This window comes from Lampetra planeri, chromosome 63 (assembly GCF_965212315.1).
Source record: "Lampetra planeri chromosome 63, kcLamPlan1.2.h2, whole genome shotgun sequence".
Lineage (NCBI taxonomy): Eukaryota > Metazoa > Chordata > Hyperoartia > Petromyzontiformes > Petromyzontidae > Lampetra > Lampetra planeri.
Window position 1 is genome coordinate 1468003 of NC_136169.1, and position 22934 is coordinate 1490936.

The 22934-nt window shown below is 57.5% G+C and overlaps 2 protein-coding genes across 3 annotated transcripts in view; both read right to left on the bottom strand.

Annotated features, from left to right (window-relative positions):
- Positions 1–933: 933 nt before the first annotated feature.
- On the bottom strand, positions 934–14761 carry LOC144736902 (uncharacterized). Its single transcript, XM_078619573.1, has 2 exons — positions 6698–14761; positions 934–5331 (listed from the first exon to the last, which is right to left on the bottom strand). The coding sequence occupies exon 1, from the start codon at positions 13608–13610 to the stop codon at positions 12480–12482; it is 1131 nt and encodes a 376-aa protein (XP_078475699.1). The 5' UTR covers positions 13611–14761; the 3' UTR covers positions 934–5331; positions 6698–12479.
- Positions 14762–20609: 5848 nt separating this feature from the next.
- The window catches only part of LOC144736904 (uncharacterized), a 54361-nt gene continuing 52036 nt past the window's right edge, over positions 20610–22934 (bottom strand). For both annotated transcript variants that reach the window (XM_078619578.1, XM_078619577.1), the window contains exon 7: positions 20610–21341. In XM_078619578.1, the coding sequence (XP_078475704.1) occupies positions 21267–21341 (75 nt within the window). In that variant the 3' untranslated portion in view covers positions 20610–21266. The remainder of the gene's footprint in view (positions 21342–22934) is intronic.

Below are 22934 nucleotides of genomic sequence, written 5' to 3' on the forward strand. Positions count from 1 at the left end.
AAGCTCTGTAGGAAAAACAAGCGGTGGCCCGTCGCGAACGCTCGCCAACGACGGCACAGCCTGCGGACCTGGTGGTGGTGGGGGGGCGCGGGAAAGCGTTAAAGCGGCCCTTCAATCCCCGCGTAAATCAGCTCCCGGGGAAATTACCCGGACGTCACTGTCAAAATATTATGGCAGCCCACGCGCGCTCGCGGTGCGCGGCGCGCGGCGCGCGGAGAGAAAATTAACTTTTAATATTAATAACGCGCGGTGACTCACGGAGACGGAGCGCTTTTACTCACGTGCTGCCAGGGCGCCCGCGCCACACGCGACGCACAGAGGCGGTGGCGGCGGCCATCGATGAGCGTCGGGGAGCACGGGGGGGAGAGGGAAATGGGGGGGAGAGGGGGAGGGAGATGGGGGGGAGAGAGAGAGGGAGATGGGGGGGAGAGGGGGAGGGAGATGGGGAGGGAGATGGGGGGGGGAGGGGAGGGAGATGGGGGGGAAAGGGGGAGGGAGATGGGGAGGGAGATGGGGGGGAGAGAGAGAGGGAGATGGGGGGGGAGAGGGAGATGGGGGGGCGAGATGGGGAGGAGAGATGGGGGGGGAGGAGGGGAGGGAGATGGGGGAGAGGGGGAGGGAGATGGGGGGGGAGAGTGGGAGGGAGATGGGGAGGGGAGGGAGATGGGGGGGAGAGAGAGAGGGAGATGGGGGGGAGAGGGGGAGGGAGATGGGGGGGCGAGATGGGGAGGAGAGATGGGGGGGAGAGGGGAGGGAGATGGGGGGGGAAAGGGGGAGGGAGATGGGGGGAGAGGGGGAGGGAGATGGGGAGAGGGGGAGGGAGATGGGGGGGAGAGGGGGAGGGAGATGGGGGGGGGGGAGATGGGGGGAGAGGAGGGAGATGGGGGGGAGGGAGGGAGATGGGGGAGATGGGGGGGAGAGGGGGAGGGGAGAGGGAGATGGGGGAGGAGAGGGGGGAGGGAGAGGGGGAAAGAGAGGGGAGTAGGGAGCAGAGAGAGAGAAGCCGAGGAGAGAGGCACGTGGTGTGGGGGTGAGTGAGAGGGCACCACGGGAGCACAGGGGAACGGGGAGGGCAGGGATGAGAACAGATATAATTAGTCGGTTAATCTCGTTTATCGCCCCATTCTTCTCCGCCGGGACGCTCGGACGTAAATTAATACATCGAGGAAAAATAATAAAAACGGGTCGGGTATATCATATCAGAATGGGATAATTTTTTCCCCACAAACAGTTCGATCACTGGCTCATGAACGGACAAATTACCACAGAGCGCCCCCACCCCAGCGCGTAATTTACACGCCCCTGGCAGCTCGTGTGTGGCTGCGTTGCGTCGTCGCCGGCCGGATTCAATTTCTCCCCGGCGCTCGGCGAGATAGCGGCGCCACCGCTGTGGCCAACGCTGACGCCAGTGCCGCCGCTAACGCCGCTAACCGCCTGCGTTTATTCAGACGTTCGCTCGGCACCAGAGGTGGAATGCGAGGCCGCAAAGAACCCGGGAGACGCTGGGGAAGCGGGAGATGCAGGGACACGTGGGGACGTGGGGACGTGGGGACGTGGGGAGATGGGAAGATGGGGGAACGGGGACACTGGGACACTGGGATGCGGGGACACTGGGACACTGGGACACGGAGACACTGGGACACTGGGATGCGGGGACACTGGGATGCGGGGACACGGAGACACTGGGACTCTGGGACGCAGGGACACGGAGACACTGGGACACGGAGACACTGGGACACTGGGATGCGGGGACACGGAGACACTGGGACACGGAGACACTGAGACACTGGGATGCGGGGACGCTGGGATGCAGGGACACTGGGACACTGGGACACTGGGACGCAGGGATACGGAGACACTGGGACATGGAGACACTGAGACACTGGGATGCGGGGATGCTGGGATGCAGGGACACTGGGACACTGGGACACTGAGACACTGGGATGTGGGGACACTGGGATGCGGGGACACTGGGACACTGGGACACTGAGACACTGGGACACGGAGACACTGGGACACTGGGATGCGGGGACACTGGGATGCGGGGACACTGGGACACTGGGACACAGGGACACTGGGACACAGGGACATTGTGATGCAGGGACGCGGGGACGAGAGGACGTTGGGAGACAGATGAGGGCGGAGGAACATTGGGATAGATGCTCAGACGTGGGGTCGCAGGGACTCATGGGGCTGTACGGCCTCACCTCCCTCCGCCTCGCTCAAGACAGCGGCGGCAGGCGGAGAAATAGCGTCACGGGACCGCTGAGCGGTAGCGCCTAATGGGGCTAGGGGTAGGTGTAGAGTTTAGGGGTAGGGTTAAGGATGGGGCTAGGGGTAGGTGTAGAGTTTAGGGGTAGGGTTAAGGATGGGGCTAGGGGTAGGTGTAGAGTTTAAGGGGTAGGGTTAAGGATGGGGCTAGGGGTAGGTGTAGAGTTTAGGGGTAGGGTTAAGGATGGGGCTAGGGGTAGGTGTAGAGTTTAGGGGTAGGGTTAAGGATGGGGCTAGGGGTAGGTGTAGAGTTTAGGGGTAGGGTTAAGGATGGGGCTAGGTGTAGGTGTAGAGTTTAGGGGTAGGGTTAAGGATGGGGCTAGGGGTAGGTGTAGAGTTTAGGGGTAGGGTTAAGGATGGGGCTAGGTGTAGGTGTAGAGTTTAGGGGTAGGGTTAAGGATGGGGCTAGGGGTAGGTGTAGAGTTTAGGGGTAGGGTTAAGGATGGGGCTAGGTGTAGAGTTTAGGGGTAGGGTTAAGGATGGGGCTAGGGGTAGGTGTAGAGTTTAGGGGGAAGGTTAAGGAATGGGCTAGGTGTAGAGTTTAGGGGTAGGGTTAAAGATGGGGCTAGGATTAGGGACAGGGGTAACCCGTGGTGGTTTAATTTCCATGTAGACGCAGTCTTTCCCAAACAAGGTTAGGATTAGGGCTGATTCGAGAGCTGGGGGACGTGGCTCTGTAGTCGCGGTAGTGGCGGCAGAGGCAGCAGTGGCAGCAAGGTGATAGCGGTGGTGGTCGCGGTGGTGGTAGCGGTTGTGTTGGTGGTAGTGGTGGTGGTGTTGGTCATCATCATGTTGGTGGCGGTGGGTGGAGGCGGATAGCGGTAGTTGCGGTCATGGCAGTGAACAGTGGCTTGGCCGTGAATGGTGGTGGCGATGAAAGGTGGCGACGGTATTCGCGGTGAATAGCGACGGCGGTGAACAGTGGCGCTTGCGTTAGCGGTGGTTAGCCGAGTAAGCCGCGGCGCCCCCCCCGCTTGGCGCTGCGCCCGCCACCACCAGCGCCGGGCGCGCGTTCCCCCGCTCCGACGGCGCGCGGCGCATTATTGGCTCGTGATTTAGTTTCCGGCTGACGGCTCCTGTTTAGCCGCGCCATTACCCGCGGGCTGGGAGTTAATTAGGTAATTACAGGGGATGGGATAGAGCTGTTGAGACGGCCCCTCCCTCTCCACGACTGACCCCCCCTCACCCCCCCACCACACCCTCCTCGCCCGCCCCGCACCAGCCCCCGCTCCCTCCTCTCCCCGCCCGTCCACTGCGCCACACGGGACACTTTCACCCATTCCGCTAACGACTCGCGGCACCCAATAAAAAACAACAACATTCACACACACACATGCAGACAAGGGCCCAGGACAGGTAAAAACAATCGTCACTTTGGTGTTGGTCGCGAGCGGGAATCGAACTCGGGTCGCTGGGTTTGTAGCGCAGCGCGCTAACCGCTACTCTATCGCTCCCCCACGCATACACGGTGGCGGAATGTTAACTCGCCTGGTACACAGGAGATCATAGGTTCAATCCCGATCTTGACGCATATATATTGGAGTTTGCGTGTCGCTCTCCCCGTGGTCGCGCAGATTTTTCTCCGGGCCCTCCGGGTTTTCCCCCCTCCACATTCAGAATTAACGTCACGTGTTTTAGAGTATTTGGCTGCTATAAATGTGCAGACGATGATAAGCCACTTCGTTAAGCTATCATTTGTGGCCAGGTCGCTTTTGAAAGATAGCTACATAAGCTCAGTGGGTTTTACCTGGTATAATAAAATATAGTTAAGTTTTAGTTGAGACACACAGGCACAAAAATCAAAAGACACACACACACAGACACCTGCCTGGGGAAGGAACACACAGAGGCCCACACGCACCAGAGAATTCAAGCTCCCCCCCGCCCACCACCCCACTGCCTCCCTCCGACGAACGCACGAACGCGCGGCGTTTAAACAAATTAACCCGAGCACATAAACATCGCGGGCAACGTGGGGCTGGCGGCTCCCGGCGGCGGAGCCGTCGCATCTCCGCGGAGAGTTCTCTATTTACAAAACGCGAGCGCAAACACACAAACAACGCGGGGGGGGGGGGGGCGGCCTTTGCCGGCCGGGCAACGCTTGCCGCTCGTCAATGAGAGAGAGAGAGCAGGAGAACAAGCAAGAAAGACTTTCAAGTGGAGGCTAACGTGCGCGTGAGATGAGGACGGCCGGCAGCGATTGCCCGGCGGCGTGGGGCCGCCGCCAACGTCTCTCGCAACGCCGCGGGACGGCGTCACCCGGGGCCCTCCACGGTGCTCGCCCCTGGGACAGTGTCACCCCCAGGACCAACGTCACAACGTCACGTCACCTCCAGCACGTCATGTCACCCTCAGCACAACATCACGTCACCCCCAGTACAACGTTACGTCACCCCCGGGACGTCACCCCCAGAATGTCACAACATCACTCCCAGCACAACGTCACGTCACCTCCAGCACGTCACTGTCACCTCCAGTACAACGTCGCGTCACCCCCGGGACGTCACCCCCAGCACAACGTTACGTCACTCCCAGTTCAACGTCACGTCACCCCCAGCACAACATCACGTCACCTCCAGCACGTCACTGTCACCTCCAGTACAACGTTACGTCACCCCCGGGACAACGTCACCCCTAGTTCAACGTCACAACGTCACCCCCAGCACAATGGTACGTCGGTCTCAGGACAGGGGCACTGACAGAGTACGGGGTGAGTTCGTACTGCTGTTATAACCGGGCATCTTTATGTGTCACCTTTATAACTGGACATGCCGCTATAACGAGGTGTACCATTATAACGTGGCGTGCCAAGATAACAGGGGGTGCCGTTATAACAACACACCAATGCTGCGATTATAACGAGGTGCCACCGTTATAACACGACACCGCCGTTATAACCGGCCGTGTTGCTCTAACGGGCTGCCGCCACCACAACGGAGCGTGCCGTCATAGCGGGGCGCCGCCGCGTCTCACCGAGCGAGCGTTCACGTCCACCCCGGCCTCCGCCACCAGCGTCGCCGTCTCCACGCTGCCGTGCTTCGCCGCCCAGTGCAGCGCTGTCTGCCAGAGATACGCATCATCGTCACCGTCACCGTCAGCAGCAGCAGCAGCAGCCAAGGTCTATTCACTGTTGGATGAAGGCCGCCGCTCCCGGGTTTCGCAATGCAGCAGCAGCAACTTCCATCATCGCCGGCCACCGTCCCATCCAGACGTGACGCATGCTGACCAAGTCCCACTGGTCTTCTTGGTTCTTTCGGTAAAGTCACGTAGAATGGAAATAATAAAATAATAAAAATAAAACATTATAAAATAATTCTCACGACGTTACTAAAACTAATTCTCACGACGTTTCTAAACGTCGTGAAAATTATTTTATTATGTTTTATTTTAATTCTTTTATTATTTCCCTTCTACGTGACTTTACCGAAAGAACCAAGAAGATGAATCCCTGCAGTCACGAAAGCTTTAAATCGAAGTCCCACTGGCTTTGATTAACGGATGATTTGCTGCTGCGGCTGCGTTGGCAGTGGTGCACGAGACCAAATGACAACAAACTCAACTCGTTCATCTATAACAACACCGTGTGTGTGTGGCCTCAAAAGGACGATTACATAACAGGCGACGTTTCGGGCCATTCTTTGGAGCATGGACGCGCAATTGGGTAAACTTAAATGAGAAAACACAACAAGTGCAATTTTCTCTGCACTCGTCGACGTGACGACCATAACTGGCTGCGCTCATCTACGCCGACATGGGCGGTAACAGAAAGCCACGGCGCTCCCGGGTTACCCGCGGGGTTAACCGACAGGTGTGTGAGGATCGGGGCTAACAGCGATTCACCGAGCGTGCCGGGGTAACTTCTGAGCCGCAGCGCTACTCGGTTAACCGCTGGGTTAACCGCGCGGCTGATGGCCGGGCGAACGAGGTTCGGAGCTAAACGCAATCCAGGAAGCGCTACGGGGTAGCCGCGGGTTAAACCGCGGCGCCACCGAGCGAGGCAGCGGGGGACGGTGGTGGGGAGACAGCGAGAAACGTGAGCTTCCCGGGAAGAGCCTGAGCCCGAGATAATCGGGTTTCTGGGGAAGGAGCGAGGAGCTAGCGAGTGAGCGAGTGGCGCTAATGCCATCAAGGCCACGCTGAGAGACCCCCCCCCCACCTCCGTTCCCCACGCTCTTTGCATAAGCCGATCCACGGGGCGCTGAGCGCGTGCGTGCGTGTGTACGCGAGTGTGTGTGTGTGAGAGTGAGTGCGTGATTGTGGATCTGTGAGCGTGTGGGGAGTGGTAGTGCAGCGGTTATCGCGTTGCGCTACACACACACACACACTCTTTCACGTGAACCCATTCACTCACGTGAACCCACAACACACTCACGTGAAGACACACTTGCACGCACTATCACGTGAACAGGTTTGAGGAGACACTTACAAACTGAGGTTGGAGAGAAGAGTCGCCCCGGGTGGCAGTGTCGCAACGGCAGAAGAAGGGGACGAGAAACAGTTAATGGTCAGAAAAACACCTCCACAACAGCGAGTGCAGCCGGTACGCAAACACACACACACACACACTCTAACACGAACCCACACAAACACACTCTCTAATGCGAACCCACACAAACACACACTCTAACACGAACCCACACAAACACACATTCTAACACGAACCCATACAAACACACTGTCTAATGCGAACCCACACACACACTAATGTGAATCCACACACACTCTAACGCAGGGGTGGGGAACGTCCGGCCCGCGGGCCGTATGAGGCCCGCAAAATCATTTGGTGTGGCCCTGCCAAGGCAACCGCAGGCAGGACTCGAAATTCAACAAATCTAGGAGCAAACCTGGAAAAGCAGTTGCGAGTAGCAGCATCATCATCAACGCCAACTAACATCACGCGCTTCACCAAAGAGAAGCAGTTCAAGCCATCACGTTAGGGGTGAGTTAATTCAATGTTTGACCAAATAGAACAGGCTAATGTTTAAGTTGATAATTTTGTATGGCCCGCGAATGATGTTTCAATATCCAAATGGCCCTTGGCAGAGAAAGGGTTAACCACCCCTGCTCTAACGCGAACCCACACACTAGCTCTAACGTAAACCCACACACTCTCTAACGCGAACCTACACACACACACTCTCTATTTAAAAAACCCACACACTCTAACACGAACCTACACACAACAACGACAGCCACCATGGTGCCTGTGCCAGGGCAGGTGCTCTTTGAGGCCACGTGAAGTGTCGGAAGGCTCACTGACGGGAGGTCACGGGACAGACCCTGCAGGTGCCATGGGTTTGTAATAAGGGACTCGATCCTGGTTCTGTTTCCGTCGTCCTTTATTCGGGTTCTTACACTTTTCCCGCACGGCCCTCGCTCAGAGCTCTCCCCTTGGCAGCTCCGTAGCTGCCCTCGCTCCCGTAGCCTCCACACCTCTGCAGCTCTGCTGCAGACCCCTTGTGCAGTCCTCCGGCTGCGCTCACTACAGCTCCATCGCTGCTCTTACTGCAGCTCCACTGCTGCCCGTCGTTCCTCCGCGCTTGGTCACCGCTGGCCGACGGTGCCAAGTCTTACTCCCCCGTGTGTGTGGCGATCTCGCCACTCCTCGACCTCCGCCCTGCGTGGCCTCACTCTAACTCAGTCTCCCACACTCTCCCGTCTCTTCCGGTATCTCTCCCTTTAGACCTCACCCCTCTCACCCACGTGACCTAACTCCTACCCCCATGACGTCATATCCGCGAAGCCGTTTACGCCCGCATTACACCACCCTCCCCCGTAGAGAAAATCCAGCCGACCTCGGCTGAACAATAACGAGACCAGTAATGCGAGCGAACACAACCATCACACATTCAAGGACAACGAAGCATACAATAAATATAACAACAACAACACAACTGTAAAATTTAACGAAATGTAAGGGACTTTGAGCGCGTTCGGGTCGCCGGTCCGTCCCGGACGGGCGGCGGCCCTCCTGCAGACCGGGAACGTGACGGGGTTTTAGGAGCGACAGGATGAAGTCCTCCTGTCGCTATTGGAGGCCCGTCAACGTCCCGGTCCCGTGTCCCTGAAGGCCCAGCGTCGGGGGTGCGTCGCGATCGTGTCTGCGCCGGGGTCGGAGGGGCGGCGGGGCTCGGAGTCCCCGCAGCCGTGGCAGGCACACCCCGAGCAGAGTCTCCTGTCTCCGGCAATGTCACGGCCGGCTTGTCTGTAAAAGGCACGACAGGCGCTCTTGCAAGGTCAACAGGCACAGGCAAGGATGAGTCGGCAGCCACAGACCCCGGCAAGGCAACATCGGGAGATGACGCATCGTCTCGAGGGGCCACGTATGGTTTCAAGCGCGACGTGTGAACGAACCAACGCCGAGATCCAAACCGAACATGCGCAGACTGTGGGTTGGGAACCTCGATGAGGCGGACCGGCCCTTGCCATGGTTTGTGTAATTTTGGCGAGGTACCTGGCCGCACCTGCGGGCAATGGAGCCAGGCCATGTCCCCCACCTTCCAGGGGCACTCCCCCCTCGAGCGTCGAGCACACCGCTCGTTCCGGGCCTGGGCTTTGGCAGTAGCCATGCGGGCCCCCTCCCGTGCCTCAGTAACCCGGCGAACAGTATACCGAATGTAATCAGGAAGAGGCTTAGCAGGTCCCCTCACTCCAGTTCCCAACTGCACATCCATTGGCGGCACGTTCTCGCGACCATACATAAGGAAAAACGGCGAATATCCTGTAGCCGCATGCGGCGTCATTCGGTATGCCGAAAGTACCCCAGGCATATGCAAATCCCAATCCGATTGTTTTTCACTCACGGTGTGACACAACATGGCGGACAATGTCCGATTTAGCCGTTCGACCATACCATCCGTTTGCGGATGGTAGGGAGATGTCCGTATCTTTTTAGTCCCAAGAGCCGCGCACACCTCCCCCAACAATTTTGAAGAAAAATTACGGCCTTGGTCTGTGAGGAGCCTCTCCGGCGCCCCCTTGTCCATAACGTACCCGAATAGAAAGGTGTCTGTGATAGACGCCGCTGACTGGTCAGGCAAAGGCCAGGCCATCGGCCAGCGGGAGAGGTACTCTACCCCAACTAACAAGTATTTATTTCCCTTAGCGGATGGCGGGAAGGGTCCCAAAATGTCCAACGCCACCAATTCGTTAACTCTAGACACCTGAATAGACTGTATGGGCGGCACATATGGTTGTTTAGGTGGTTTCCGCCGGGCACAATCGGGACACGCGCGAACGTGACCGACGACATCCGTTGTCATGCCGTGCCAAAAATAATCTCGCTGCAGCGTCAATAGGGTCTTCTGCACCCCCAGATGTAAAAGCGTGTCCCCATGCAGAGTCCTAACCAACTCGTACCGCAAGGATGCCGGTACAACCAGACGCCAGCATTCCTGTAACCCTTCCCTCCACATTAGCAGACCATCGCGGAGAGCGGTTTCCGGCATACCACCCGTACCCAGTCCCCCACTCTTCGTCGCAGTCCGATTCCGTAACGAGACCAATGAACCATCCAACATTTGTTCCCGAATCCACACAGCCCTTGGAATATTTAAAATCCCATCAGCCGGTCCCGGCTCCTTCGGAGCTTCAGGCACATCGACCGCCAACGCAACAGGCTGAGGGGGTTGCTGAATCGGCGCACATCTATGCGTCCCCGACGCGCACGCACAAGGGGATGGCTGCGGCAACCTAGAAAGCGCGTCCGCATTCGCGTGACGCACCCCCTTCCGATGGTGAATTTGGAAGGAAAATTCTTGCAGCGTGTCCAGCCACCGCGCCAACTGGCCGGATGGTTGGTCCATCTTAAGAGCATACTGCAAGGCCGCATGATCCGTGCGAACAATAAACGAACGACCGTAGAGATACGGTCGAAATTGGCGGAGAAAGAAAACAATAGCCAAAAGTTCCCTGCGTGTGACGCAGTAGCGAGTTTCTGCGGGAGACAAAACCCGGCTACCATACGCCACCATGCGTTCCACACCACCTTTTGATTGAGACAACACGGCCCCAATGCCCGTGTCACTCGCATCCGTATCCAGAATGAAGGGGTGATCGAAATCAGGATAATCTAACGTCGGTGCCGTAGCCAGTCGATCGCGTAGGCTCTGAAACGCCGCCTCTTCCGGCGGTCCCCAAGCAAATTTCCTTCCTTTACCCGTAAGGAGGTGCAAGGGCCTCGCGATCGTCGCGAAATCAGGAACAAACCTCCGATAATATGAGGCAAAGCCCAAAAAGCGACGTACATCCACCACCGTGGCCGGGGTCGGCCAGTCACGGATGCATGCTGTCTTGTCCGGATCCGTGGCCACCCCGTCCGCACTTACGATATGCCCCAAATAGCGCACGGACCGTTGCAGTAGGTGACATTTCTTAGGCTTAAATTTCAAATTTGCAGATCGCATCCTGGCGAACACCGCCTCCAACCGCAGTAAATGCTCATCACATGTGCGGCTGAAGACGATAATATCATCCAAATATATCAGACACGTCTCCCACTGCAACCCCGTTAACACCAACTCCATCAACCTTTGAAATGTGGCAGGGGCAGCATTCAGCCCCATCGGGAGGCAGTTAAATTGGAATAACCCCTGCGGCGTACGGAAAGCAGTCTTCTCCCGCGAGGGTTCGTCAAGGGGAAGCTGCCAGAATCCCGAAGAGAGATCCAGCGTTGAAAAGAACTTCGCCCCCGACAAGGCATCGAGGGAGTCGTCCATACGCGGCAGGGGGTACGCATCTGCCACAGACACTTTATTCAACTTACGAAAGTCGACACAAAAGCGCAATTTGCCATCCTTCGTTTTAACCAAAACAACAGGCGCGCCCCATGGGCTGTTAGATGGAGATATTATGTCCGCAGCCAACATGTCATCCACTGCCCCTCGAACCTGATCTCGCTCCGCCGGACTCATCCGATGCGAGTTCAACCGAATAGGGGCAGCGTCCCCTGTGTCAATGTGATGGTAAAGCAACGAGGTGCGTCCCAAGTCCAAATCGTCGGAGCTAAACACATCAGAATAACTCAATAATAATTTACGAAGCGCACAACGTTGTTCCCCGGAAAGGGAAGAATTTTCCCCACACAATTCGGCGATCCAGCGATTATCAGCGGCACCAGGACCTGAAACACCACCAACCACGATCTGGCTGCCCAGATGATCTTGTGCCGTAAACGCCGTAGTGGCATGCGCCACAACCGTACCAGCCGGCACACACACATTCTCAGAACTCGCATTAAGAACCTGCAGAAACGGCTGCTGGTCATGCCGGACAATAGTTTGCGCCCCCACGAGCGCCGCTCCGCCCGTTATAGTGGCGGACGGCGACAACAAAATTCTAATTGCACCCTGACGACCAGGTACAGGCTTCTGATATCGCAAGGGGATAAGCATCTGTGAGCCAGGTGGAATATCAACAGATACCTCGGACAACGCCTGCACCTGAGCGACCGGAGCAGGTCGCCCCCAGGGCGACGGTAGAAACGTAATTTTACGGCCACCCGGTAATTCAATGCAGTTTTGATTAATTTGAATTAGAATGGGCATCTTGGCCAGGAAGTCAGTTCCCAATAAACAAGGAACCGCGAGGGACCTCGAAATTAACACAATTCCCGAGGCCGACACTCCCCCAATAGATATTGTAGCGTCCACCTGGCCCACAATGCCCATGCTACCCCCGTTGGCAGCGACGCAAGAATCGTATACCGGACGCACGGCCTCAGGTGGGATGTTCAACAGATGGAAAATGACATCCGATATAATGGTCGCGGACGCCCCGGAATCCACTAACACACGTACGTCCACCCCTTGTATAGAACCAGGTACGGTGGACGAGCCAGTAGCGGCCGCGACGACCCGACGTGCCAATTTACGCCACTGCGTTACCGAGCGACGTGGCCCAGTCGATGGCCTCCCCCCGTTATTAACAACACCCGGATCGCACGACAACGGTGATGAGTGAGGTGTCAAGCCTTGCCGGGTGTCTGGTGCGCACCGACTTGCCTGTCCTGGAGGATCCTTCCGTGGCACGTCCGCTGACGAGGCCTCCTGCTGGGGCGGACCCGGGACGCGGGGCCAGCAGTCCCTGGCGTAATGGCCTTTACGGCCGCAGCGGAAGCAGTCGATGTTATTACGCCGCGCCGCAGGCACCCCGTCCCGACGCTCCCGTGGCGGTGGCGCAGATCGCAGCCCCGGCGTACTGCGGGCCGATCACTGAGCAGAGGCGGCTGTCAGCTCCTGCGGGCCCCCCCCGTCAGGAACGTACACCGCCTTCTTGGGATCCCAACCCGCGGCACCTCCCTCGACGATGGGTCCCCCCGTCCACGCCGTGACTTGCTTCCAACGGCGCAGGTTGAACTGGGCATCAAGACATTTAGGGGCCGCCCGGGACGTAAGCTTTTCGTGGCCACACACCGGCATAGGAATCCCCAAATCCCAGGACAGCTCGAGCATCTTACCCAAGATGAGAGGTTCGAGCAGGTCAGGCTCCGTCTCCGGGTATGCAGCCATGGCCAACTCCAATACCGCATCCCTGTATGCCACCGGCGACTCCTCGGGTGCTCGCTGACGTTGAACAAACCGGCGATGAGCGTCATCCGGTGGCTCATATGCATCTGCCATCTCGTCGAAAACACCTCTCAATGTTTTCTTCTTCTCCGCCTTGATGGAGCGGAAGAATCTCACCGACTCGTCATCGAGAAGAGTCGGTAAAACCTCCAAAGCCTCAGCGTCCGTCCACCTCGCTGAGCGTACCGCCGCCAGAAATCGGCAGGCGAAAGCACTCCAATCGCCCCCGATGGAGAATTCTTTGACGGTCGTGAGATGACGACTGCGACTCCTTGTTGCACCGTCCTCCTCCGATGACTCACCAGGCGGCATATTCAAAATGGCGTCGCATCGCCGCGTGTTCAAGATGGCGGCCTCTCGCCGCGGAGAGCGCAAGATGGCGGCTTCCCGCCGTTCTTCTCCTGCCACGCCCAAGATGGCGTCTTCTTGCCGCGTGGTCAATGGCGCCGACAGCGGAGGCAAGGCAGCGACCTGCGGACCTCCATCGGCTCCCCCCAACGCCGTCCTCAGCGTGACGAGCTCGCACAATTGCGCGAGCACGATTTTCAGCGTCTCCAGCTGCGCCGCCATCTGCCTCCATCGCCAATCCGCGTCCACAGGTGCAGACGGGTCCACCGACGCGGCGACCTCTTCGACTCCCGGACCCGCACTTGTTCCCGCACGGATCTCCTCCTCCATCGCAGGTAGGTCGACCGCCCGAGGAAGGTCGTCGTCGTAGGATGTTGTAGCAGACGATGGCGCAGGAATATTCTTTCTTCTGAGCTGTTTTGACATGCCGTTTCACTTCTGACACCAGTGTAATAAGGAACTCGATCCTGGTTCTGTCTCCGTCGTCCTTTATTCGGGTTCTTACACTTTTCCCGCACAGCCCTCGCTCAGAGCTCTCCCCTTGGCAGCTCCGTAGCTGCCCTCGCTCCCGTAGCCTCCACACCTCTGCAGCTCTGCTGCAGACCCCTTGTGCAGTCCTCCGGCTGCGCTCACTGCAGCTCCATCGCTGCTCTTACTGCAGCTCCACTGCTGCCCGTCGTTCTTCCGCGCTTGGTCACCGCTGGCCGACGGTGCCAAGTCTTACTCCCCCGTGTGTGTGGCGATCTCGCCACTCCTCGACCTCCGCCCTGCGTGGCCTCACTCTAACTCAGTCTCCCACACTCTCCCGTCTCTTCCGGTATCTCTCCCTTTAGACCTCACCCCTCTCACCCACGTGACCTAACTCCTCCCCCCATGACGTCATATCCGCGAAGCCGTTTACGCCCGCATTACAGGTTGACTGAGATGACTGGCAGGTGCACCACCTGTGTCCCCTATTTAGCCAACATACACACTTTCACGTGAACCCACACACTCTCACCTGACCCCACACACACACACACTCTCTATAACGTGAACCCACACACTCTCTATAACATGAAGCGACCCACACACACATACTAACGTGAACCCACCAACACACACACTCTAACGTGAACACACACACACACACACTCTAACTTGAAGCCACACACACACACTCTCTAACGTGAACCCACACACACACACACTCTAACGTGAAGCCACACACACACACACTCTAACATGAAGCGACACACACACACACACTCTAACGTGAACCCACACACTCTCTAACGTGAACCTACACACACACTCTAACGTGAACGCACACACACACTCTCTAACGTGAAGCCACACACACACACACTCTCTAGCGTGAACCCACACGCGTCTCTGCACCGAGATAGCCGCTGCAATCAGCAGTTACCCCCCACGCGCGCGGCACCGCCGGCCGAGAACACGAGCCCAGGGTGGGAACGCCGTGCGCGTGCGGCAAGCCTCACTCGACACCCGGTCCTGCGGCCCACCGCACCGCTCTCACCGGCCGCCCGGTGAGAGCGGTGCGGTGGTTCGCCCGGTGAGAGCGGCCGCCGGGCCTGACTCCCACACCAGGCCTCTCCCCCCCCCCCCCCCGTCCAGCCCCCCGCCCGCCCCCCCCCCGTGTTTACGGTAAACATCCAGCGGTGGCCCCGGCGCGTCGCCGCTGAGTGACTCTTTCCTGCGTCTTTAGCGAACGCGTGGAGCGTGGCGGCTGTGGCCAGGGAGGGGACGCAGGCAGTGAATTACTCCCCAGCTGTACCCATATAACCCCCTGCCATTAGACTCCAGCCCTCTACACCAAATTTACTATTAGACTCTACCCCTATACACCTACCCCTCTACACCTACCCCTACCATTAGACTCTACCCCTCTACACCTACCACTACCATTAGACTCTACCCCTATACACCTACCCATCTACACCTACCATTAGGCTCTACCCCTCTACACCTACCCCTCTACCCCTACCATTAGACTCTACCCCTATACACCTACCCCTCTACACCTACCATTAGACTCTACGCATCTACACCTACCCCTCTACACCTACCATTGGACTCTACCCCTATACACCTACCCCTCTACACGTACCCCTCTACACGTACCCCTCTACACCTACCCCTCTACACCTACCCCTACCATTAGACTCTAGCCCTCTGCACCTATCCCACTACACCTACCCCTCTACACCTACCCGTCTACACCTACCCCTCTACACCTACCCCTCTGCACCTACCCCTCTACACCTACCCCTCGACACCTACCCCTCGACACCTACCCCTCTACACGTACCCCTCTACATCTACCCCTCTACACCTACCCCTCGACACCTACCCCTCTACCCCTACCACCATTAGACTGGAATGATGGGGTGGGTGCTGGATTTTTCTCCGGGTCCTCCGTTCTTTCCCTCCACATTTAGAAATATGCGTTGAGACTATTTGGCAGTTAAACATTTCCACACAAGCCACTTTGTTGAGCTATCATTTGTGGCCAGGTCGCTTCTGGAAAAAAAGCTAAATAGCTCAGTGGGCCTTACCTGGTAAAATAAAAATAGTTTAAAGGTTTTTGTGTTTGTTTGTTATAGGTGGTAGTTGTAGGGGGCTGTAAGAGAGATGACGGAGATGTTGGTGGTGGTGGCGGCCGTGGTGGTGGTGCTGCTGTTGTTGCCAGAGGCGTAGCTAGCGGGGGGCAGGGGGGTACATATGTCCCCGGGCGCCAAGGTAAAGGGGCGCCAAAATGAGGCTTACAACGTTACATTATAACTTATTGCGGCGGGCGCAGCAGCCTGAAACGACTGCACAAATCTACACCTCAACCTAAAAGTTTATATATCCCGCCACACACAGCCTACATGTCATGTAATTACATTTTGGTATGCGGTTAAACGGGGGGGGGCGCCAATTTTATAGTTCGTCCCCGGGCGCAAAATATCCTAGCTACGCCACTGGTTGTTGCCGCTGCTGGTGGTGGTGAAGGCAGTGGGAGGGATGGAGGGGATGGAGGGGGTGGAAGAGAGATGACGGAGCTGTTTGTGGCGGTGGCAGTAGCGGTGGTGGCCGTGGTGTCGCTGTTATTGCTTGTGTTGGTGGCGGCAGTGGTGGCGGTGTCACATTGTTGTTGCTGTTGCTGCTGGTAGCGGTGGTTGTGAGGTGGGGGGGTGGATCACGCTGGAGATGACAGAGCTGTGTGTGGCGCGGGGGGGGGGGGCTCCTGGGTGTGTGTGGGGGCTCCCCCCGTGGCTTCAAACGCCTCTCATCGCGGCCGCTTTGTGAGCGGCCGGGAGTCAATGGCGCGAGAAGTCCCATTGGCCTTTGTTTAGAAGAGGCTAAAGGAGCTTTCTGATCCCAAATCCGGCCACAAACACCCAGAGCTCCCTGAGCATCGCTGACCCTCACCCCCTCACCCTGCTCACCCCCAACTCTCCCCCCCCCCACCTCCTCACCCCTCTACCCTCACTCTTGCACACCACGTGACAACTGACTTCGTATGGCTGCGTCGGGTGGTGGAGGCTCTTAACGACACAGATTTGGTCAAATTATCTGCTGATGTTGCTGCTGCCGTGTTGACAGTGCCACCCAGTCAGATTGTGAGTAGTGGCCACCTTAACCACGCCACCCAGCCAGATTGTGAGTAGAGGCCACCTAAACCACGATGCCACCCAGCCGGATTGCTAACCCACAGAAGGCACTTTTCAACTGTGCAGAGAACTGATGAAACTCCACCGATAACCAAGTGAAATGTTCAATGTGACTTTGATGAATATAAATCCCACAACAACTGGACACACTCGTTATCACTAACACCACGTGTGTGTGTGTGTGGCCTTAAAAGACAAAACGTGTAATCGGCGATGATCAAGCAATGGCGCTTCCGCACGGCACACGTGCTATGCAGAACGGCTCTTACACATCATGTATGTGCCTGAAGAAGGTCCACTACCTGAAACGTCGGCCATTATATATATATATTTTATTCTAAGGGCACATTGTGTCATTGATGAGTGTGCCAAATTTGGTCAGAGCACTGCGAGGCATAGTCCTATTATCTGCACTTGAAGATAACTGCACGGATGATAGGGAGTGATTTTTGTTTCTGATCGAGGGGTCCACCGATAGTGCACAGCACACCCCTGCGGACGAGAGGAGGGCGACAGAGTGTAGCCACTGGCAGAGCCAGTGGGGGGGGGGGGGAGGGGGTGGCACGTGCCCCCCAAATGATCCGATCGAAATTAGGGATTTCGTTGGGGTTTATTAGTAATAAATCGGCATTTTGCGACCCCCACTGACACTGTGTCGCATATTTTTACGTGCCAGGGACTCTTATGACATGATAGAACAATAGTCTGAGTCCATAATTGGCAATAAGTAACGGAAAAGCGGTTATAAGTGGCTCACAGAATTGTGCCCAGTTGCATAGGCAGTCCACGACTTCCCTGAAGGCAAACACCTTCAGCGAGCGCGATGCCGATCACACAACGCGGTTCGAATTCGACCCTCGATCGATGGCTGCGCCATCGCCGCACACGCGTCGAATAAAAAGCAAGGGGCAAGTCCTTACTTACTAACAACTCCTCTATCATTTTTCATTGCTGGAGGGGTTGCCCCCCCTACCTGAAAATCCTGGCTCTGCCATTGAGTGTAGCCATTGAAGTGGTATACAGGAGGTAGTGGGTTCGATCCCGACCCTGACACCTGCTGTATATTTAGAGTTTTGGTGTGTCTCTCGCTCTCCCCGTGGTGAGATGTTAACTACCTCACCTGGTGTGCAGGAGGTCGTGGGTTCAATCTCGACCCTGACGCCTCCTGTATATTTGGAGTTTGCGTGTCTCTCTCCCCATCGTCGCGTGGATTTGTCTCCGGGTCCTCCCGTTTTCCCCTCCACATTTAGAATCAACATCACGTGTTTAGAGCACTTGGCTGCTAGAACATTTCCACTTCGTTGGGCTATCGTTTGTGGCCATGTTGCTACGTAGCTCAGTGGGGCCTTACCTGGTGAAGAAGTAAAGTTTAGTTTAGTTTTAGGGCACGGCAGCTACTCACCCCCTGCAGGTGGATCCAAGGTGAGGTCATCCCAAGATGAGCCCACCAACAGGTGAGTCAGTACACAAGTGAGCCCACCAACAGGTGAGTAGGTACACGAGTGAGCCCATCCACACGTGAGATAGTATACAGGCGAGTCGGTCCACAGGTGAGTCCACGGCCGGGAGCCACCGAGGGGACGGAGGTGTCGACAGAAGAGGGGGGGGGGGGGGCATGGAGGGGGAGTGGGAGAGAGACCATGATCAGTTTCTCACAAACGACAATAAACAGCGCGATGGGGGCGAGAGGGTGTGCCCCTGGACAGCCTGTACCCCGCCCCCCGCCCCGCCGCCACCTACCACGCTCCGCTCAGGAGAGCGTATCTCTCCCTCCGCTCCCCGCGTCGCGAGGTCCACGCACGGGAGGGGGCGGGGGCGGAGACCTCCGTCGCGCGCCCCCCCCCCCCCGCCCCCACGGCTCGAGCGCTGCAGTAAACGAGCGGCGCTCGCTCGCTGGCTCGCTGAATCGCTGACTCGCTGACTCGCTGACTCGCTCGCGCGCACTCACACGGCGGACCTGTGTCTGAGCTGGCACGGGACCGCCCCTCCTTCTACCGTCCGTTTCAGTACTTCCCGGTCCGTTCCTGTCTTTCTCCATCCTCAGTCCTTCACTCTCCTTCTCTGTTCTTCCCCCATCCTTCTCAATACTAGCTAACCTTCCCCATCCTTCCCCATCCTTCCCCGTCCTTCCCCATCCTTCCCGCCAACACCTTCCAGTCGCTGTCTTTCCGACAGACCTGTTGTTCACCTGAGGACGGCTGCTTGCGTCGTAAGAATTGTATTTTATGTTTTATTTTTATTTTATTATTTCCCTTCTACGTGACTTTACACAAAGAACCAAGAAGATGAAGACTTTCCAGTCCTTCACTCCCTTTCCTGGTCCTTCCCCCATCCTTCCGTGCACCACTGTCACACGCGAGATACATCCACCAAAGGGTTCGGCCAAGAATCCGCTCAAACACCCGGTCGTTAACTGCATTGGTCTCTTCGACCACTACGGCCCCTTAATCTCCCCTTTCTGACCACTACCGTTCCTGTCCCTCCCTCACAATCTCTCTCCTCACGGCCTTCACTGAGTACCCATCCATCCAATCATTTGCTCGTCAATTTTTCTTTTACGTAATTCACGCAATTACAGGTTCGCCCATTACATCCTCTCATCTATTGTATTCACCTCATCCGAACCGTCACATGCCCATGCACCACCGTCTCTTTCAAGTGCCTTGGTCAAGGCGCCATATAAATTACTATAAAATAAGATTGTGATGACGTCAGACGCACCTCCAATTATCACGGCTGGCTACGTACGGTGCGAAAGAAGTTCAACAGACTTACATACTTCCCCATCTTTCCCCGTCCTTCCAACTCCTTCCCTACCCTTCGCCCAGCACAGATAAAGAATGTGTAGCTTAACTCGCTCGTTTCGGGGGAGTTCAGCGGGGCAGCCAGCGAGGAAGCGGGTGCTCCGATTCCCCGAGGATCCGGCACAAAACTCGCGACGGCACGTGGAGGGGTGCTTCAGGGCACTCGGGGAGCGAGCAAATCCTTCCCAGACGGTGCGACTTAGCCTCCTCTCCCAGTCGCTCGGCTCACCCCCCCTCACCCCCCCCCCCCCCCAGCTTGCGTGGTAATTAGCGCACGGAGCAGCGGACGTAGCCTGCCGGGCGGCGTAGGTGGGCGGCGGGTGAGGGCGCTGGTGGGACAGGGGTGTGAATTCACAGCGGCTCTAGGAGCCAGGAGCCAAGGCTTAGAGAGGCCTCATCCAGAGCGGTCACAGCAGGCCCAGATGTTGAGGGCCAAATCCCGGGCCGGCTCGCTAGCTTGCCCCCCCCCCCATCCCCCCCCCCCTCCCTATGCCGCCCCCCCCCAGCGTGCTCGCTCCACTTAAGAGGATTAGGCGGATCGCTCAGCGTGGCGCGCCCCTCCGTGTTTACCCCCAAATCCAATTTGGACTTTGTTTCCTTTTCTCTCGGCCGCTAACGGGGCCCAGATGCTCGGCGGGGCCGATCTGCGCCGCGTGTAGGGGGCAACCCTCGGCGGAGCCCGGAGCCCGTGGGGTGGACTCTTTTACCGCCGCCACCGCCGCCACCGCCGCAGTAGCAGCAAATCCCTCTGTTTATACATCTGGGCTGCTAATGTTGCAGTAATCCGTTTTCTTCTCCTAAAAGAGATTTTTAAGCGGTGCAACGCCGGGGGAGTGAAGCGACGGTAGCAGCTGCTTGCGCGCGTTTCAGGTGGTGGCCGGAGATGCCCCGGCTCGAAAGAAAAGTAGCGGAGCTCCAAATGCTGCTGCTGTCGATGACGATGGCGACGCCGTTTGCGATTTTTCTCTCGGCGTCGCCGACGGGCGCAAATTTGGCGACGCCATCCTAACGCCGGGGCCGTGCGGGCGGCCGAGCGCGGCGCTGGCACGAGCGACAGCGACTGATGCCGTCGCTGGTTAAATAATTAACGAGTCAATTTCTAACGAGGGGTCCTGCTCCTCGGCCCTCCTCGTTAAAGCAGCCGAGACAGCGGCCTGAAAGGGTCACCGCGAGGATCACAGATTAGCGGGGAAAGCGACGATTGAATTAATTGCCGAGATCTGATCTCACCATTACATCCAACAATTGGGTTAATTTTTTAAACGGAGTCCTTCCCGCATCGTTTATATTGGGTTCTCATGTTCCCCCACCGTCCACCATCTAATATCTGTGGTTTTATCTGCTGCGGTCAGCCAGATTGTACCGCCCGCGTGTCATTTGCGTGTCATTTGCGTGTCATTAGGGTGCCACCTGTGTAGAATCTACACGAATCCGTGTAAATAATCGAACGTCTCGTGCGCACACACGCACACTCAATTTGACGTACGCGTTGGTGAGGAAGGGAACTGACGTTGAGTGACGAATCGGATTAAAATCGTGACCAGGTCTCATGAATATTCAGGAGCTCGGCTCGTCCGCTAAAACATTGGGGGGGGGGGAGGGAAACGCGAGACATCCTAGCACCGGTTGTGACGGTTGTATTGGTTGTGGCGGTTGCACCGGCAGGGTGCGGTTCTTACCGACGTGAAATCCTGGCACAGGGACGGAGTCCGGGGAGAAGGCCCAGGGCCCCAGCATCCGCGTCCACGCGGTCGCCATGGGGACAGAGGCAGAGACAACGCAGGTCAGGGGGTGGCACCATGCTGAGGTCTCGCGGTCACACAGTACCAGGGACATGACCACTGGCAGCCATTGCCATCACCAGCAACTGCACCATCACCACTGTTGCCAGCAGCAACCGCACTGCTATCAACACCGCCAGCAGTCATATCGCCACGAGCAACTTTACCATCGCAAGTAGCTGCACCATCACCGACCTCCGCACCATTACGACCGCCGGCCACCAATACCGCCAGTCCTTACGAGCAACCGCACCATCGCCGCCGCCAATTCTCATCACTACGCTGGGCGCGCAACAACGCGTCGGCTGTCTAGGCAAACTCCTGGCAAACCACGCGCTCATTGGACCAAATAACCGAGAAACAAAATACAAACGTGGCGGTTGAAACGAGAGCAAAAAAAAAGAACGGTAATCCTCAAAAAGCAGCTTGGCGACAAGTCAACGAATCGCGGGAGCTGTAACTCCTTACGCAGCCGGGCGTGACGATTAAGATGACGGTAATGACGGCGGTGTTGCCGATAACTCTGCTGATGCTGCTGATGCTGCTGATGGTGACGATGATAGCGACTGGTGATGATTGGCGCACTGACACTCGAGATGCAGAAGCAAATACGGGGAGGTGAGGGGAGACCAGGAACCCCAGGAACCCCTGTGAGCTGCTGACAGACCGATGTTTGTTTACACTCACCGGGACTGACTCACACCACTGACTCACACGCCACCCCCCCCCACGCCACCCACACACAGAGCCCCCCCTCCAGGTGTACCCCTCCCCCGCCTCATTCACAGGTCTCATGCAGCCCCAACGGCGGTGCCAATGCCTGAGCCGCATTCTCGAGAAGGTGGATCAAGCGATCACCCTTTGCCTGTTTCATTACCACTGGGATGACACAGATAGGCGCAATCATCGCCCCCTGCTGGCAGACTAACGCCCGCTTGCAGGCCCACCCACTACTCTGAGCAACCACGTGCCACACGGGGACTCAGCTGCCAGTCGGGATGCCCCAGGCTAGACCACGCAAATACAAATCATCGCCCCACCCCCCCCCCCCCCCAAAATGGCGGACTTAACGCCCGCGGACAGCTACTGCCGGGGGTGGGGGGGGGGCGGTCACCGTTCACCGTTCAAAACGTTGTTGAGACGAAGTGACGCGAGACGCCACGGTGCACAGGAGGGCCCCGCTCTTTATCAAAAACGCAAAACCACTCCCCGCTGTCGTCATTAACGCCGGCGCTCGTCTGCGCGGCTGTGCTGCCGGTCGGGGCCTGAATAAACTCCCGGTGCCCCCACGCTTCCAGTGGGACTCTCAAGGGGGTTAGGGGGGGCAATCGCCGAGGCCCAACTCAGGCCCTGGCGGTCGCTCACCGTGAGTCCGCACACGCGGCGAGGGAGGGCGGCGGGGGGTGGTGTCGGGGGGGGGGTGTGCCGGAGTGGGGGGGGGGGCGGGCGGTGACCCCAACTGAACACGAGCGGCTGCGGCTGTCTTTTGTAAACGGATCGCGC

Coding starts and splice junctions, on each gene's coding strand:
- LOC144736902 (XM_078619573.1), bottom strand. CDS start 13,610: ATGTCAAAACAGCTCAGAAGAAAGAATATTCCTGCGCCATCGTCTGCT.